General features: G+C 37.7%; 3 protein-coding genes across 3 annotated transcripts; 2 read left to right on the plus strand and 1 right to left on the minus strand.

Annotated features, from left to right (window-relative positions):
• The first annotated feature begins 3,963 nt into the window (after positions 1-3,963).
• LOC140933134 (uncharacterized) lies at positions 3,964-4,926 on the plus strand. The gene is made up of 2 exons (XM_073382648.1): positions 3,964-4,099; positions 4,486-4,926. The coding sequence occupies exons 1-2, from the start codon at positions 4,018-4,020 to the stop codon at positions 4,707-4,709; spliced, it is 306 nt and encodes a 101-aa protein (XP_073238749.1). The 5' UTR covers positions 3,964-4,017; the 3' UTR covers positions 4,710-4,926.
• Positions 4,927-7,786: 2,860 nt separating this feature from the next.
• On the plus strand, positions 7,787-12,512 carry LOC140933042 (coiled-coil domain-containing protein 172-like). Its single transcript, XM_073382556.1, has 4 exons — positions 7,787-8,188; positions 9,050-9,152; positions 11,351-11,522; positions 12,383-12,512. The coding sequence occupies exons 1-4, from the start codon at positions 8,089-8,091 to the stop codon at positions 12,470-12,472; spliced, it is 465 nt and encodes a 154-aa protein (XP_073238657.1). The 5' UTR covers positions 7,787-8,088; the 3' UTR covers positions 12,473-12,512.
• LOC140933041 (vezatin-like) lies at positions 12,190-16,940 on the minus strand. Its single transcript, XM_073382555.1, has 2 exons — positions 14,906-16,940; positions 12,190-12,555 (listed from the first exon to the last, which is right to left on the minus strand). The coding sequence occupies exon 1, from the start codon at positions 16,911-16,913 to the stop codon at positions 14,910-14,912; it is 2,004 nt and encodes a 667-aa protein (XP_073238656.1). The 5' UTR covers positions 16,914-16,940; the 3' UTR covers positions 12,190-12,555; positions 14,906-14,909.
• Positions 16,941-17,700: the final 760 nt, after the last annotated feature.

Genomic DNA, 17,700 nt, shown 5'->3' on the forward strand with positions numbered 1-17,700 from the left:
TTATTGTCACTTAAGCTGTTTTATACATGCTGGAAATTAAAGGTGGCTTGTAAAAATAGATGAAATGTTCTACTCAAAATTTGCACATACAAGTACCATTATTTTCACCGCTATGATGACCTGTTTTTAATCAACACCGCTTGAAAATAGATTTTTGTCAATCAAACAATTTAAACTTGAAAGGTAGTGTATTTCCAAGTGATGCTGATTTCAAATGTTGCTGAGCAGTGAAAGTAATGGTTAAGTCTGTCATTGATATTGTTTAAGTGTATCCATGAGGCCCCTTCCCCAGATTGAATGGAGAAACAAATTTAAAATTAATGTTACAGTGCTCTTTTGGGGGTGAAGAGGAACTTGTTGTACCATTTGCTAATGTTAATTTTGTTTTAACTTTCTGTTGTCTGGACATCTTGTTACCATATAACAGAATTAATAAGAATGACAAATAGACAAAGCTCAGCCTATTCAAGACTTTAAGTACTGTGACCTAAATATTTGCATAGTATTTCAGATTCTTCTGAGATCTTTAAAACAACATTGGAAGTTTGCAGATTTTTAGTTTGAATGGTAGCCTGCGTAGCAGATGCTAGGAAATAAATGGGCCCATCCTAGCACCTGCTACACAGGCTATTTGAAATGTAGTGATTTAAATGAAGTATGTAGTTTTAGAGGATCACACCTAATCAGTTTTGTCAAATAATCAAAGCCCTCACCACAAAACAATGGTTTTTGCAACACCGAGACATGTTCAGTTTTGATGACAGCACTATTTTTTTATTACAGTGAAATTTTTTAATACATGTAATTTTGGGCACCAATAATTGCATATCTTTCCCAGAAATAGCTTGAAACCAATGTAAGGAGCAAAAATAGTTAGTGAAAACTCTTGGAGGGCTAGTTTACAGAAGTTTCATTACAATGTTTTTCAAATTATTGCTTTTAGTAGCATAGGAAAGAATGTTTTCAGGGAAATAGACATAAAATATCTGAATTCTTGGTGAGGACACTTTTTCCACCAGGTTATAAATAATTATGTGAACATGTTTCAATGTTTACCCGTATAAGTGTCACTGTCATTACGTCAAAGACAATAACTGCATTATTTTGTCAACTACTTTTGTCAGTGGGTGATAATATAGAAATTCCTAGCTTAAGTTTCTTTTACTATTGTTAAGAATAATTGATTATATTTCTAACAAGTAATATTTTTGTTTACTGCATTGCAAATTTACTAATTTATACATGATTTAGTAATTTGAGGCTTTATGATAGAGAAATGACTGATTGGAGTGTTGGTAGGCAAATATCTTGGCTGTGCTCAATGCTGGTGTTTTTCTCTATGCTACTACGTTCTACTATAAAGCTTTTAGCATTATTAAGATTTAATTGTAGCAATATTAGTTGGTTCTATTATGAAGTACTAAAATGCACAAGCTATTGATTCTAGGACCACAATGATATTTCAATAAATTGTTGGTCTGCATATAATTATTTACCTACTACTGCTCTACTATTTGGAGAAAATTTTACTTTCAGAAAATTTTTGTCAGTGTTGGCATGTTTATGTTTAACATGCATTCATTGCTGTGATAGGTCGCAATTGCTCTGGCTAGGTCACCGGTCTACATGAACAATTATTGATTAGATCACATAACAATTAAAAATTGGCTAAAAAAGTCACTTCAAAGTAATCATAAGAAGTTGAACTGTTTGTAAAACTGCTACAAAGAAGTCAATGCTACAAACTCATTGGCAACAGCTACAAGACAAAGTTTGTCTGTTCTCTGTTTCTGAGTGTTCAGCATTGTCAGATTACTAAACCTTGTTTGTGGGGTAAGTGACAGCCCGAACCCCTTCGCAGTCCCTGATAATGGCCTTTAAGGGGAGGCAACCCCATCCCGAGGGGTTTTCCCTAAAAAAATGGGTCTTTTTAGGGAAAAGCCCTGGGGACCACGTTGATGGGGAGTTTCAGCTTGAAAGGGGGTGTCTTTTTTGAGCTCCAGATGTATGAAAGGGTAGGATTTCACTGGTTGAGATATCTGAAAGGCCGGTATAGAAATCTGTTATTCTGGTCCGTAAAAAGGCCCAGAAGGGCTAACAGATGCATTTTTACGGCTTTGAAAAAGTCGAGAAAATGTTCTCGTTTTGTGCTTTATTCATATTTAGAGCAGTTAAAAGGGAAGAAAAGTTCTAAAGGGGTACCATTCAGGCGCGTAGGAGGGGTGGTTCGAGGGGTTCGAACGAACCCCCTTTGCAGGTTAATGATGGAGGACTAAAAACACTCAAAGTTTGTTTTCCATACATAGTGATACATACCGGCTAAGTGCAAGGTATCTCGGAGCAAAAGCTTAAGTCCCCAGTTCACCGGCTCCGCTGTCTTTGTACTGAAAGCAGCGTCAAACGTCAATTAGTATTAAACACGTATCACCTAAGTCCCCCCAAAATCGTATTCCCCGCCTTTCGTCTCTCGAGAGTCCATTTGTCAAATACGGAACGCCTGTTAAGAAAATATCTTCAATGGTGGGATTATGTTGACTACATATAATACTAGGTCACTACAGGATACACTCGGGCCACAACATGGGCTACTTAATTATCAACTCACAACAGGACTATTCGTAAAGCAAACTTTGCAATTGCATCATCCTCGGGTGGAGGCCTTCAAATAAATTGACAACTTCGTCCAGATCGAGAGGCATATCGTACTTGATATGCATGATAGCCAGTGAGGGTCAGTAAGCTACTCGGGTTAGTGCCATCTGTAATTCAGGAAAGCCAAATCACTGCTCAGCAGCTAACTGACTTAGTAGATCTGTACAAAGATGATCTACCTTCGCCGCAGCTCTTCTTTGCCGAATTTGAGCGTTGGAAGATGAAGGTGCAAGCTAGGATAATTACGGCTGATTCATGCGCTGCGTCCCTTAAAGCATGTGATCCTGATGATTTCCCTAACCTGTACATTCTTCTCGAGATTGCGGCTACTCTTCCGTGACATCGTGCGAGTGCGAGCGTTCAATCAGCACAATGAGAAGGCAGCTGAGAAGGCTAAACAATTACGTGAGATGTACCATGGGCGAGACTAGGCTTTCCTCACTGGCTATCATGCATATCAAGTACGGACAGAGCGGAGCCGGGGAACTCGGGGGCTTTAAAAGCTTTTGCTTCGAGATACCTTGCAGCACACTTCGAGTTTTGTAAAACGTTTCGTGTACTTAGCCGGTATGTATCACTATGTATGAATGTTCCAAGTCAAGCGGAAGTATTGTTGTTATGACTAAAAACACCTGTCATTTCGACTTGATCGAGTTGGAAATATTCACGTGGAGACTACTGAAAATAGCATTTCCAGTATTCTAGATTTCAAAATTTTCTGGGTGAGCAATTGCCCCAAGAAACCCTCAGAGGCTCGCGCCTTTGGCGCTCGCAGGATTTCCCGCCGTTAAGAAATATTCGTACCGGTACGAACACCCCTTCTCAAACCCCAGCTATGCCCCTGCCATTTCTCGGTTAAAGGTACACGAAAGGGGCATCTTTTCAGTCAAAATAGTGTGTAAAATTTATGCATAAAACTTTGTATAGTACCACCATCCCCCCGGCAGTGGAACAGCATATAAAAAGATGCATGTGAGGCAGCAAAGGCTTTGCCCGGGGGTGGAGGGGGGGCAATACTTCCTTAAATAAGCCATATAGGTATGTGCCGCCCCCAAGGGTAGGGTTTTTGCGCCTTTTTGGCCTGAAAAGTAATAATGACATAATATCTTAGAGACCAGGTCTGAAATTGGGTATGGATTTTAGAGGTCAGGTCTGAAAATAGGTGTGAAAAATGACCTTTTTTGGTCTGAAATAGGGTTAGGATTTGGAGAACCAGGCGGCACACCCCAACAATAGGTGTCCTGTGGTTTATCCAGAACGAAATTCCCGCGCAAAAGAAAGAAGAGAGAGAGAGAGATAGAGAGAGAGAGAGAGAAGCAGCAGCTTGCAAACCTTATATGAACCCGTAGATCAAATTCCTTAAAGATGAGCATTTTAAACGACTTATTTGAACAAATAATACAGTCTGAGGAGAGAATACGCGAACGTTTCACAAAACTACGTGAAGGTTTGTTTTTTTAGGCCGCACGCACTAAAAAGTTTTAATTTTTAATTCATGGCGTAAACAAACCTACCCTGCTAGCAGAGTCGGTTCGATCTTTCCTAGATAAGTCGACTTATCTAGGAAGATCGAAGGAGACTCAGTTCGCAGGGTAAAACAAACCTTGAACCGGTTCTACCAAACTTGTATTTCCACTGATGAAGGGCAAGGCCCTGAAACGTCTGGAAGACAGCCCCACATAAGATCAAAACACTTTTGTTCATACTTTACTTTTTTTGACGAGATAAGCTTAATAGCTCAAAAACTCTAATTTATTGAGCTAGATCAACATGCAAAAACATGCAAAACTGCAGTGCTTTTACGATTATGACTTTCTTTTGTTTCTGTTACAGTAAACAACGAAATTCAGGTGTACCAAGCGAAATATCAAGACTTTACGGATGAATTGAAATCACTGCAAGGACTATTAGTTCTTAAAAGCCAGCGTTTGGCTGAAGAAGAACTAAATCTTAAGTGGTTTAAAATTAGCGAAACCGTTTTAACACAAAAGAAAAAAGAGCTGTTAGAAAGGGAGGATATTCTTATCCAGCAAAAGGTAAGTTTAAGTTTACGCTGAAGCAGTGGCATGGCTTTTAAATGAGTTAAGTTACAGTGCAAAAGTGCCGCTAGTTAGTTACTTTTGCCTCTAGTAGTTTTTCTCCTTAAAAAATATAACAAGGACACTAAACGAATCCGTTCGGAGGAGACATAAAAATTCGTAAATGTTACAGACTAATGGGCTGGCCTTTCCGCTGGGGAGTAGGCGAGGTAGGCGAGAGGATTGAGAAGTAGGAGAAAAATCCCTCTCCGTTCCTTTTGTGGTCTTTTTTCCCACCAGCAGTCTTTTCGCAGGCTATCTTGGTCTTATCTGACATGTTTGAAACTTATTACCCACTAAGGGACAAAAACAATAAAATAAGTCTCTCATTAACTTAGTTTTGCTGTTAAATCAAATTGCACAGAAAAAAAAATCATGTTTACCAAAACTATTTTGAATTCTCCCTTAAAGCGTTGTTACGGTGACCTGTTAATGTCAGATGAAATGGGCATACTTATTCAAAATTCTACGTGTTCTAGAAATAGCCTGTGCCACAGACAACGCCTGTCCTTTGTCTGTAATTTGATAAATGTAGGACTTTATTCACCATATAAACTGTGCTGGTACACCTCTACCTCTGGAGGACATTGAATAGTACTCATTGCCAGGGTTATTTTAAAATAATTTAGATGTCATTCTTTCTATAAAATTTCAAAGTCAAACTCTTTTCTTTTTTCTGTAGGAAGAAATGGAAGATGCAACTGACTGTGATAAGTACGTACTGACATCGATGTTACACTACATATTTGTTTCATGTACAATTTATGACAATATTAAGAGGTTCCAGTATTCCATAAAAAAAACCCCTTAAAATGTTTTAGGGGCAGTGTCCAATAAAAATCATTTCAAGACTGTTTTAATATCAAACATTGTCAACTAACATCCAACTGAACTGTAGCCTTCAATTATTTTTGCAGAGAAGAATTTTCCAGAGAAGTTGTTAAATTCATGGCTCTCTTTGATTTTTGTGGAAAAGGAAAAGAGAAAAGAATGACAGAAGCCAATGAATTGATGGGGGAACTCAAAAGTGACGAACAGAGAATAAAACAAGGTAAATATTAGAATGTGTACCTAAATCTTGTTAAACTCAACTGTAATCAATTTCTCCTAGTAATTTATTAAATAATTCAAACTTCTCTTCATGAAATAATTTAACCTCCAAAATTTAAGTAATGGTTTGAGTTTATCTTTAGAATTTGCTTATAAATAACAAATTACTGTTATCATTATTGTGCAAGTTTCAAAGAGGGAATAAACTGCTCTTATACTTTTTAAACTCTATACTTAAACATATAGTTCTAAATAACTTTGTAGTAAAATGTCACAAAAACCAAGTAAAAAATAAACAAAAATTAGGATGATAAAAACAAGAAATTTGTATAAGTGAAAAGGCCTCCACCAGTACTTAATGGAAATGGAATCAGGACCACTCCTGAAACATAGCCTGTGTACAGACCTCCCCCCTCCCTCAGGAAAAATCGAGAAAGGAGATGTCTGTGAATCGCCATTGTTAATCGTGTTCCTGTATACATTTGCATAAATTATTTTTTTGTTTTTTTACCGACAGTTGAAAAGGTACATGTGGGTCGAAAAATAGCTCTCGCATCTGTGCACAGGCTAGCCGAACATCTTCACGCAATGTCCACCCAAAAATCCAGATTTAAGATCTCTGATTACAGTCAAGCCAGGTCAAGCGTACCTCCCAAGATCCCATTAATGTATTTATTATTCGAAAGTTGAACCGTTGGTAGTTGTAGATTTCAGATTCATGCATCTCTGTGTGCATTCTTGCATGTGTAATGCGCCGTGAATTCGCACGTGATTCAGTTACGAAATTTCTACCAGCTCAGTTTCCCTGAATTTGATGTAAATGTCTTCTAAGACATTTAATCCATTCAAAGATTTTCAATCTGACCAAATGCAGAGAAGTTCTCTTAAAATATTCACTGCTCATTACGCATACAGGAATACCAATTTAAATTTGACACCAGTTATGGGAACTACTAACGGATTCATTTATACAAATAATCAGTTCATTAATAGAATCTTTTTGGGGTAAGCTTGACCTGCCTTGGCTGTTAACGTTGGATTTTGTATGCCTTCTCTTTTATTTACAATACCTAGCAGCAAACATCGGTGGTAACTTCTCATGCCTTTTTGAGAGAGCCGAAATACAAATACCGGTAAACAAATATGAATGTCCACAAAGGCTGAGCTTTTCCCCGGGAAATCTATTCTGAGGTTCCTTCACCAATCACAACACCGGAAATTATATGCGTCATGGCATTAACATTACAACCAATCAGAGGCTGTCCCCAACATTCTGGGGAAACCGGAACATGATTTTCGTCGGCAATTCACAGACGTTTCCTCTCCCGATTTTTCCCGAGGGAGGGGGGACGTCTGTACACAGGCTACTGAAACACACTTTACATAGTACAATGTTAACTTAACAACAAGTTTTGATCTAAACATGTACCTAAAACGTCCCTGGGTGTTACGAGTGGTTATACAACAATTGCTTTGTCGAGCAAGCATGGGATTGTGGCTTTCTGTATTATTTACAAAACATCATTTGCCCTAATGCCAAGCTTCTTTATGATCACCTCAAGTTTCAAATCACCCTCCTGGCACACAAATGATGATATGATACCACCTAATTTCCTGGTATGGGCATAGTATAATAATAATAATAATAATAATAATAGTAATAATAATAATTATTATTATTATTATTATTGCGGGCAGCAAGAGGAGGCCGCAATCCTAATCTCCAGGTTGTTATTATGAATGCGTCGCATGTGTGTAGCCAGCTCCTGCAGCATTCGTTTGGACTTGCACTAAGAATGAATGGAATACACAGAATGCAGTTTGATCATGCAAGTTTGGACCTTCCATCACTCGTAATCTGATCATGTGCGTTTTGACTATCTGTCACATGAAACTTACACAAAGCACTGTGATCACTGTCGCTCGCACTCCATAACCTTCAGTTATTACTTGTTATTATTATTGCCACTACAATCATCATCACTTTTATTGTTATAACGCACGAGAAAAAATTCTTAAAGTTTTGCTGGTCAACTGGAAACTTCCTTTAAAGGGGCTGTGTACAAACCAAAGACCAAAGACAAGACTGCACAAAACCAAACACCCAACTGATGTGAAACTAAAAGGGGTTGACTAACTCATAACACACCTCCTCAGGCCAACAGCCACCTTAAATGTCTTAGTTCCTTAAATAAGAGTGTTTTGGTTTAAGTATTCAGGAAAATAAGAAGTCTACTCATTAACAAGTCAGTTTTCAGAGGATGTGTTCAGAGTATCCTAAATCTTTGCCTCCTCCTGTAATATAGAAATGGCAAGATTGGAGCAAACTCAAGAACAAAAGGAGAATTTGCTAAAGGAAAAAAATGATTTATTAGTAATTAAATGTCAGTTCCAGAGCAAACTCACAGGTATATAAATAAATATGTTTAATAAAAGCTTGGTGGATTTTCATGTTCATTTAATTCCGTACAACTGTCACTCATTTAATGCACTTTTCAGATAGTGGACTGCACTTCATTTTTTTTACTAGTGTAGATATCAAAAGCACCAACTTACGGAAAGGTTTGGGTTGCCAAAAAAAAGAAAAATGTATGACTGTCCACCCAAGTGTGACCTTGTTGCACTCTCTCATTCTCAGTGGAGTGGAATGAGAGAAAAGTTGAATTCACTGTCCCTTAAGCCCTAAAGGGCGGGGTTGCCCCCAGCTAAACTGACATTAAAAAGCCTAGTTGTGACTGACCATCTACCCTTGTTAATGAAGTTATTTGTTTTGGTTCCCTTTTAATAAGACCTCCATATCTCAAAGCCATTCAGCATTTCAGTCAAAACAAAGAATTGCCAGCTTTATTATTGGATTCTTGGTTAAGAACACAACCACTTGTTGCCTGCCATCTCAATTACATATGCAAATTATTGCTTTCAAAAAAGGTAAAGAATTCTTGGCTATAGATGGAAAGAAGACTTCTAACTGTCTTCTAACTGAGAGCAATGTATTGAGTGTTCTAGTGTTTGGTATGTCATTTCACTGCTTTGTGACTGTTGGATGACCTGTTTTGGGTTTTGTTCACCTGGTGGACTTACAGTCTGGAACTCTCTTGGTGTACCAATTCTTTTGTTCTCTTTGACATAATCCTTATAAATATCATTGAGACAAATTTCTTTCTATGAAGATCGGTTAGTTGCTTCCTTGAGCAAGAACCATAAACCCAAGGGTAAAATGGCCAGTGTAACTTGTACAAGTTACTTTTCATTTGCTATTCCCCAATCAGTTCTGACTACTCAGCTACTGAATGCAGTCAACCAGACGCAACTTCTACAGGCTGAGAAGCAAAGGGCAGCTCTGAAACCTCAGAATGATGCTGAATTCAGGAGGTCAGTAAATGTACCACTACATAATCATCCAGGGAGCTACCTTCTCTGATCTCTTGTGTTTGAGAAAAATGCTAAATTGCCTTTCCTTATTGGTACTGGTACCAATTTTCATAGGAACTGATAATTTGATGTTCAATTTCTTGCTTAGCTAGTTAAATAAAAACAGGTCTGGGCGCAGTTGCTCAAAGGCCGATTAGCGCTTAACCCAGGGTTAAATTCAACTGGGGTTTCATCTTTTTTTGCTCAAAAGCATCTCCTTGGATAATTTTCTCTGTTATCTTTAAGAGCATCCAATCATCACCTTGTTGACAAAAAGTATTAAAGTGAATTCACTTTTTTAGCTTTCATATCTGAATTCAAATTTCGCACTTACCCTGGGTCACCTTTAACACAGCTTTGAACAACCAGGCCCTGTTAACTGGGTGTTACGAAAACTAAGACCCTCGAATACTAAGACCTAAGACCTAAGACCCGTCTTAGTTTTCGAGATTACGAAGACTAAGACCCCCTAAAATCCAATCTGTCAAAATATGAAGTCAAATTGTAATCGAAATAGGTCTATTCTGTCAAATTATCTTCTGTCAGATTCTTTCCACAGAGTTTTAGGTCAAATTTAACGGTAAATTTAGGGGTCTTAGTTTTCATAATTTTGAAAACAAAGACCCTTCTTAGTTTTCGTCATTATGAAAACTAAGACCCCCCCCAAAAAACCAATCCGTAAAATATATATGACGTCGAATTACGACCGTTCAAAGACTATAATCAGTAAAACAACCAAAAACTATCATCCGTGTGCTGACAATCCGCTTCTTCTAGGATTATTTGGCAGAAAACAGAGGATGAACAGCCATTACCTGTGTATAATTGTACACTGAAAGTATGCCTACCCCGCTGATTGGTCTCTAATTTTAGTTGTTTATCCCTAAAAATCGTAAAATTGGCTTTCCGCTGGAGATGAATTTTTGCCTTCATTGCCTTCTGACATGTTGCTGCCGACGGCGTTACCTGAATATATCAAAATCGCTTCCGGTCATCAAGTGGTCAATTACTCACACAAAAATGCTGTTTTTTTCTTCCTTTTCTGGCCAGGCCATAGCCAGAAAAATGCTTTCTTAGAAAGGGCGAATAAAAGAGTATATACTACATTGCGTTTTTTAACAGTTTATTTTTATGGTTCCCACCCAGGAGATCACCGGAAACAAGGTGAAAAGTTACAATGTAAGGGGTAGTTGAGGGGTGGTTGGGGGCAAGGAGAAATTGTCTGTGAGGGACACTGGCTAAAATCACTCATTTAATAAACAATGAATGAATGAATAAATTCCCTAACCTAGCAAGGCATCATCTAAAAAATTTTGCATTTTAATTTCAGAAAAAATATATTAATAAACAAACAATCAAAACAAAACACCCCTTTGGTGATTTTTTAGGTAAAGCAATCACGGTCACAGAGACGGTCCCACGGAGACACAAAGGCAAAAATCCATCTCCAGCATGTGGAAAGTCAATTTTACGATTTTTAAGGATAAACAACCAACATTATAGACCAATCGGTGTGGTAAGGCATGTTTTCAGTGTACAATTATGGCTTTTTGTCCTCTTCTTAAAGCCTCAATACTGATATGTCTGCAAATTTTAGAAGAAGCGGATCATCAGCACGCGGATGATAGTTTCTGATTGTCTTACGGCCTATAGTCTTTGAACGGTCGTAATTTGGCTTCATATATATATATATATATATATATATATATATTATGGATCGGTTTTTAAGGGGTCTTAGTTTTCGTGATAACGAAAACTAAGAGAGGTCTTTGTTTTCGAAATTACGAAAACTAAGAGCCCTAAATCTACCATTAAACTTCACCGAAAACTCGGTGGAAAGAGTCGGACAGAAGATAATTTGACAGATTAGACCTATTTCGATTACAATTTGACTTCATATTTCGCCGGATTCAATTTTAGGGGGTCTTAGTTTTCCTAATCTCGAAAACAAAGACGGGTCTTAGGTCTTAGATTTGAACGGTCTTAGTTTTCGTAACACCCCCTGTTAACTGTATAGGTAGTATATTAATCAGCACCACAGATCTCATTGTAATAAAGTCAGTGTAAATGAGCAGAGCTTTAACCAGAAAAAAAATTATGGCACAAAATAATTATACCAATTTATCAATTTATTATACATTACATTTGTTGTTTTAAAGACTGGCTAATGAGCTAGAGGCTATGAAGGATAATACAATGGAAGGAATTTGTGAAGCACTAACAGATGAACTAAATGAGCTTCAACAGCAGATTCACCTGAAAAACCAGTTTCTCAAACAAAAACAACAGCAGCAGCAGCAAGGCAAAAGAAGAACAATCCAACATGATCAGGTACACTCAGTCTGCACAACATGGGCTGTTTGAATTTTGTAGGGTATTACCTCAAATTCCCTGAGCACATGTATGTTATGAAAGGTTTCCTCCTTCCGTTAAACATAGTTCATGAAAATTAGTTAAGCTTAAGGTGGCAAATATGTGCACTCAGTCTAATATTCATTGTTTGCACATGATCATTTTAATGTCTGAACAACGTTAACTCTTCTACATTTAAACAAATGTTGCAAAAAGTCCCTATTCCAATTTTGGCTAAGCAAATGGAGTTATGGTTGTCACAAAAAGTTGTCTTTTTGTTTGTTAGTTTCAATCTTGTCTCCAGAGCTTTTGTTACCCTTGACAAGAGGAATGGACAATGGATGCTCTTGAAGGATTTGAGCCTGCATAGTGGGTATTTAGTTTGAGCAAGAAAATGCAAGGGCAGCTGGGTGAAAGCAGCGAAGCTGTGAGGAGATTGGAGAGGGAATAACAACATGATTTATTACCTGTCTGCTAAATTTGATTTCAAACTACAGCTGTACCTTTGATTTCTGCCATGCCATAGTAAATTATACATTAGTTGCATGAATATGACCATTATCAACAATGTTACTGAGAAGTACTATTAAACAGCAAATACAATCAAGTATCTCGAAGAAGGACACTACTTGTACACTGACACCAAGTGTATATTTTAAGGGCTATCATTGCTAAGGGGATTCGTAATCTACAACACTGGTCACAGGTGAGCTGACTGAATGTTTTTGGTTATGGTATTACAGATCACACACAGGCCAGGCTTAAAATGCTTTGATAAAGCTGTCCCTTGATGGCAATAAAATAGTAATTATTATTAAGCCTATTTCTTTGATTCTTAGATCCCAAGTTGGACAACTGTACAAGACAAAGGAAGAACTTGGAGGAAACAGCTCAACAAAAAAATGTGCCAAGACTCTGACATGGAATAAATAACTTGCTTTCTACCTTATGCTGTACATGTACTGGTTATTCAGCATATGTTGCCTTGAAAAGTGACCATGGTATATTGTACCTGAAATAAAAAAAATGTATTTACAAAATTTGTTTGTTTACATGCTCAATTTGAACTTTTTACTTGTCCCACACCTGACAAAAGAACTATAAATACATATAATATCACCCTACTCTTTCCATATCACTATTTCAGTCTTGGTATCTCCTTTCCATCCATGGATAAACTAGGGACACACAAATCTACCTGTCCTTTCAATATCTTTCTCAAACATTTTTTAGTGACACATATGAACCAGAAAATAATTTTTTGCATTCCTGAGACGCAACAATTCGCTAATATTTTGGCAGAAATTTTGCGTTTACAAGTGTGAGCCTCTCATTATTCAGGGTATTGTGTCCAAGTTTAATATTTTTGTGCACAGCAATAGCTAGTATTTTTGCATATTTCAAATGCACTGTTAGTTACTGCTGTTCACGTGAAAATGAAATTTGGAAACAATGCCTTGAATAATTAGAGGCTTTCACTTGTAATGACGAAACTTCCGATAAAAAAGTAACGAATTGTAGCCCTTATTTTACTGCCTTACAATATATCAATAATCTCAAAACTAAAAGGTCATATAAAAGGAAGGTTAATCTTAAGAATGTTAAATTTTTAAAAAAATCTATCGAGCGGTTTAAAAATTATTCGCTAATTAGTTAAAGAAGACCAAAATGTTTACAAAAGCGCTAACAAGAGCGCTTCGATAAATACTAATCAAACCCTTCTTTCTAGCAATCGGCTGGAGCTATCTCCCATGATCTTTCATACACGCTTTTAAAAAGATTGAAACTACTATGAGGTGAAATTGCATGTCAAAAGCGCTTCATTTTCTACAGATAACAGCCAAACAACAATATTTTCCATTTTATACTGTGTTTCTAACAATAAAAACTTTATTCCAAAATATCTCGATAACGCTCTTACAGATTTCGCTTAACCTTCACGAACACCAAGGCTGCTATTGGAGGAAGAAGCTCTCGTGAATGATTTTCAAAGAACAGTTTCCAATGCCGAGATATACTGCTACAAGTAAAATAGGGAATAGCGTCATTTCGTTGCTATGACAACTCCGATGCCATTGCAACCCTGATCATAACAAAATTTCATCTTTATCTAATACAACTGTGGTGTCAATTTTTCCAAAACTTTGTTTATGGCGACGTAGTTTATGCTCAAACTTGGGAGGTGTTGACCCTTAAAAAACTGTATTGAGCCACCTTAAGGCATATTAAAAGGGAAAAAGTCGAACTTCCAACAGCCTGGGTAAAGATGTCTCTTACCTACTTTGTTGCATGAGGAGGAGGGATGTCTGTGTCATGCTGTCACTAATCATGTTTCAATTTCCTGCTGTGTTCCCCAGATCTTAAGAAAGGGCTGTGTTTGCCCTAGTATGGATATTGTTCAAATAGATTCTAATTGGTTGTGATAAAAAGTGTATCAAAATGTATGTGCTGAGATGGCTTTGTCTCCTTTAAACCCAAAAACTACCTTGGTTAAGGTTTTACTTTCAGTACATGCCCAAACTTTTGCAAAAGTGTTCAACCTATAAATGGTGTTTTCAGCAGTTTTGGCTCCTTATAGCTACAGACTGACCAGAAAATGGCTCAACTAGCTTACAAAGGCATTTTTCAACAAAATTCCTGGTGGTGAATGAGTTAATTAACAATAATTGTTAATTAACTCACTAACCACCCAGAATTTTGTTGAAAAATGCCTTTAATTATTAATTATTAATGAATGAGGCTGAGTATCTTATGAAAAATCATGGAGATGGAGGAGGGTGTTATCTGTTGAGGCCGTAGGCTGAGGTGGATAAACCCCTCCGAGATCTCCATAATTCTTCATGTGATACGAAAGCCAAATTCAATAATTGTTTTATTATTCATTCAAAATAATAATAATTATTATTCCTAGTTAAAAAACATAGCCAAAACATGCTTATGATAGTGCACGTTTAGGGTTGTTCAGCTCTGCAAATATTCTCCAAATGGCAGATGTCACCCTTCGACTTGTCTTTTTGCTGTTCTTGCCATGTTTTTAGCTGTTATTTTGCCTAGTTCTTAATCTTGAGATGAGTGAAATGAGTTCGCCTTTTTTGTTTTTACAACCAAAACAACTCAACCTCGTTCCCAGGTCTTCTCGGTTCATGGTGCTTTAACCTGCAAGAAAACTGCACTTTCACTGTCATCGGTTCATTTAACGCAAAATTCTTCCAAATTTGGTCATCAGTAGCTGGTTAAGGTGAATTATGCATGTGCTTTTAGCCAATCAGAATCAGGGAAATATTTTGAATGAATAATAAATGAATTTAAAGACAAGCAATATTCATCAATGTACATGTACACATACATGAATTTTATTTTACCTTTTCAATCTGACTCCTCATCACTAATAAAAGTTTCCTCACTGAGTCCCATAGCCTTGCTTCTCTTAACAGCTGCAGCTGCGACAGTTGCAGCAACTGATGACTGAACATTTGTGAATGGCAAAGGTAGTTGACCTGCTTCTGCTTCAGAGGAATGTTGTTTGTGTAAGCAAAGGTCATCATTCCTGTGTTGAGAATTACATCTTGTCACTTCCATCGACGACTGATCTACCCCTTTGTGTGGCAGGCCAGTGGCATCCGTTTGAAGGGTTACAGGCGCTTTCACAGGTTGGACGTACCCTGCAGTGCTTATTAGTGGATCTTTTGACTTTGTAAACAAAACAGCTTTGAGTTCCTGTAAAAGCTGCTTGTTATCCTTTGCAATGTTCTTTTCCTCTTCAAGATCTTCCACTGACAGAATAGGGTGCCTATAAAAATCTTCCTCATGTGGGTCAGAAAAGGCTTCATAGACTCTATCAACTTCTACAACTTCTTCATTCACATGGCATTCACAATGGCTTGTTGACTTTTCCAAAATAACATTAGGCACTACACTTGAAGTCTCTTTATCAGGTTTTTTGGGTGATTCTTTAGCCAACAACTTTTCAAGGTTCTTTTCACCTTCTTCCCAACAGCTTAATGCTGACTCAAGATCTATTTTCAACCAATGAAAAGTTGTTTCAAGATTACTGTAACTTATGTGAGCTGCCTCTGCAGCTTTCGCTTCATTTTCTATTTCACTCTTACTAAGGATCTGTTGTAGACACTGCACTCGTAGTATTCCTGCTTGTAAGTGTAGTTGAAGACTACGAAGTGCAACATCAAGACCTGTCCACTTGGTGTTACTAATTGCATGATGTTTCACTGACTGTTCATTGCTGGTAAAACAACAGCTTTTGTGTAGCTTGTAGCTTCTTTCAAGTGATGTCAGGGACTCTGCTAAGAAACTGGTAGGAATTTCAAACATTATATTCATATTTGTAAAAAGGTTTCTGTACAGTTTAGTCAAGTTTCCACCATTTGCCTCCAAAGACAAACAGAGCAAAAATCTGCTGAGGAACTCTGACTGCACACCAAAAACCAGTGAGGTCATAAGTTTCAAGGTTTGTAATGACAGTTCTTCAGCACAGTAATCAGGCTTAATTTCCTCACATCCTTTAGACAAGTATGTGAATATCCCTGCATACTCTAAACTAAGGGGAAAATTAAAGATCAGCTCTTTTGCTGACCTCCGTAAGCAAGTTGTCGCATTCTCTGCATTCTTTATGATAGCCTTCCTCAATGCTGGATAAACTAATCCTGTCATATTATCACCATCTTCTATGAATGAAGGAATAATCGGGCCCACCATAGTATATCCTCTTGATAAAAGCTCCATTTCTTGAATGAGCTTAACTGATTTTCTCAACAGCAAAGCCAACTGTTTTGTATGTGACATGAATGACTTCAGCTGGCCTATGTTTCTCTGGTGACAAATGCTGAAGTAATATCGACTTGTTGTTTTAATTCCTACAGCGCACAATGTTACCACAGTGACTAAAAATGTAGGAAAGGAGAACTCATTGCCAGTAGCCAGTAAGAAGGAAAAAATAAGCACAAAAAAGGAAAGGAGAGCATGTCTTCTGCTGATTAAAAAAATCATTTCTTTCTGCGGTTCACCAAATGTGCCCAGATTTCCAGGCTTGAAGAGTTCTGGATCAAAATTGGAAAGAAAATTTAAGTCGTCATCATTTAACACTTCAGAATCAACTACGGCAGCAATGTAGTGTTTCCTGAAGGCTTCAATATCGTTCCTTGGTGGTGTCAAAACATAACACGATTCCCAAGTGTCCGAAGTCAATACACTTTGCAAAAGACCTTTTACTTTGGTCCAAAGAATAGATAATGTACCTTCATTAAGTTTTTCGTGTCCTTTAAAGCTACTGCCCCTCTCAAAGTCTGTGAAGCCAATTTCGTCGAGATATTTCTGCAAAGGAGAATTCTCCAACACCACCTCATCTTCCGCCATCTTTTCACTACCGGGAAGGAGTGGAGACTAAAAAACAAAGTAGCCAAGCCTTGTACTCCTTCAGATGCCTGATGGTAGGCGGCGCACGAGGGGATAAGTAGGGTCTGACTCCTACCGAGGTGAACTTAACTGGTGATCAGGCGTTTTGTTTCGGTCAAAAACCGAAAATCCAGCAAGAAGGCATCAGATAACAAGACAGTAGTAACTAGAACGGATATCGTAGGGACAACTCTTGATTACTAAACAACTCCGCCCTGCAAGGTCTGCAAGCATTACTCTAAGCAACGTCTTAAGAACTGGGGAAGTTTAACTTAACATAAAAGGGAATTCATTATATTAACGGACAAAAGGGATGTTTGTGACGAGACAGGGATGAGAAACTTATGAGATGTGCATAACCCGAGCGGGCTGGGATTGTCCTATCACCCGCAGCGCCGGCTCTGTTGGTGCTGCTACTGACGACCTTGGCTCTTTTTTGAATAGACTTTATGTGACTTGTAGCAATTGAAATATACAACAATATTCCAATACTGTCGAACAAACAACTCAAATGATAGTCATGGTCGCACCTCTTCAGTGTAAAGTACTTTTTTATGCTAGAGTCTCCCACAGTTTGAGAGGCAACAGTCCCGAAACAGCTGTATATATACCTATACACTGGAAGCCATATACGGTTTTGTGACGGTTCGCAGCTGAATATAAGGCGAAATAAGCACAAGATCAAAAGTGATTGTTGCTCATGAAAAGCAAAGAAGATGAATTAACGTACCTTGCCCCACCGCCCCGC

Source organism: Porites lutea, chromosome 4 (assembly GCF_958299795.1).
Source record: "Porites lutea chromosome 4, jaPorLute2.1, whole genome shotgun sequence".
Lineage (NCBI taxonomy): Eukaryota > Metazoa > Cnidaria > Anthozoa > Scleractinia > Poritidae > Porites > Porites lutea.

Excerpts from the sequence above, each read along its gene's own strand:
- LOC140933041 (XM_073382555.1), bottom strand. The coding sequence starts at position 16,913 with ATGGCGGAAGATGAGGTGGTGTTGGAGAATTCTCCTTTGCAGAAATAT.
- LOC140933042 (XM_073382556.1), top strand. The coding sequence starts at position 8,089 with ATGGCAAGATTGGAGCAAACTCAAGAACAAAAGGAGAATTTGCTAAAG. Across the intron at positions 8,189-9,049 it reads GTTCCAGAGCAAACTCACAG|TTCTGACTACTCAGCTACTG; the intron begins GTATATAAATAA and ends TTCCCCAATCAG. Across the intron at positions 9,153-11,350 it reads AATGATGCTGAATTCAGGAG|ACTGGCTAATGAGCTAGAGG; the intron begins GTCAGTAAATGT and ends GTTGTTTTAAAG.
- LOC140933134 (XM_073382648.1), top strand. The coding sequence starts at position 4,018 with ATGAGCATTTTAAACGACTTATTTGAACAAATAATACAGTCTGAGGAG. Across the intron at positions 4,100-4,485 it reads TTTCACAAAACTACGTGAAG|TAAACAACGAAATTCAGGTG; the intron begins GTTTGTTTTTTT and ends TTTCTGTTACAG.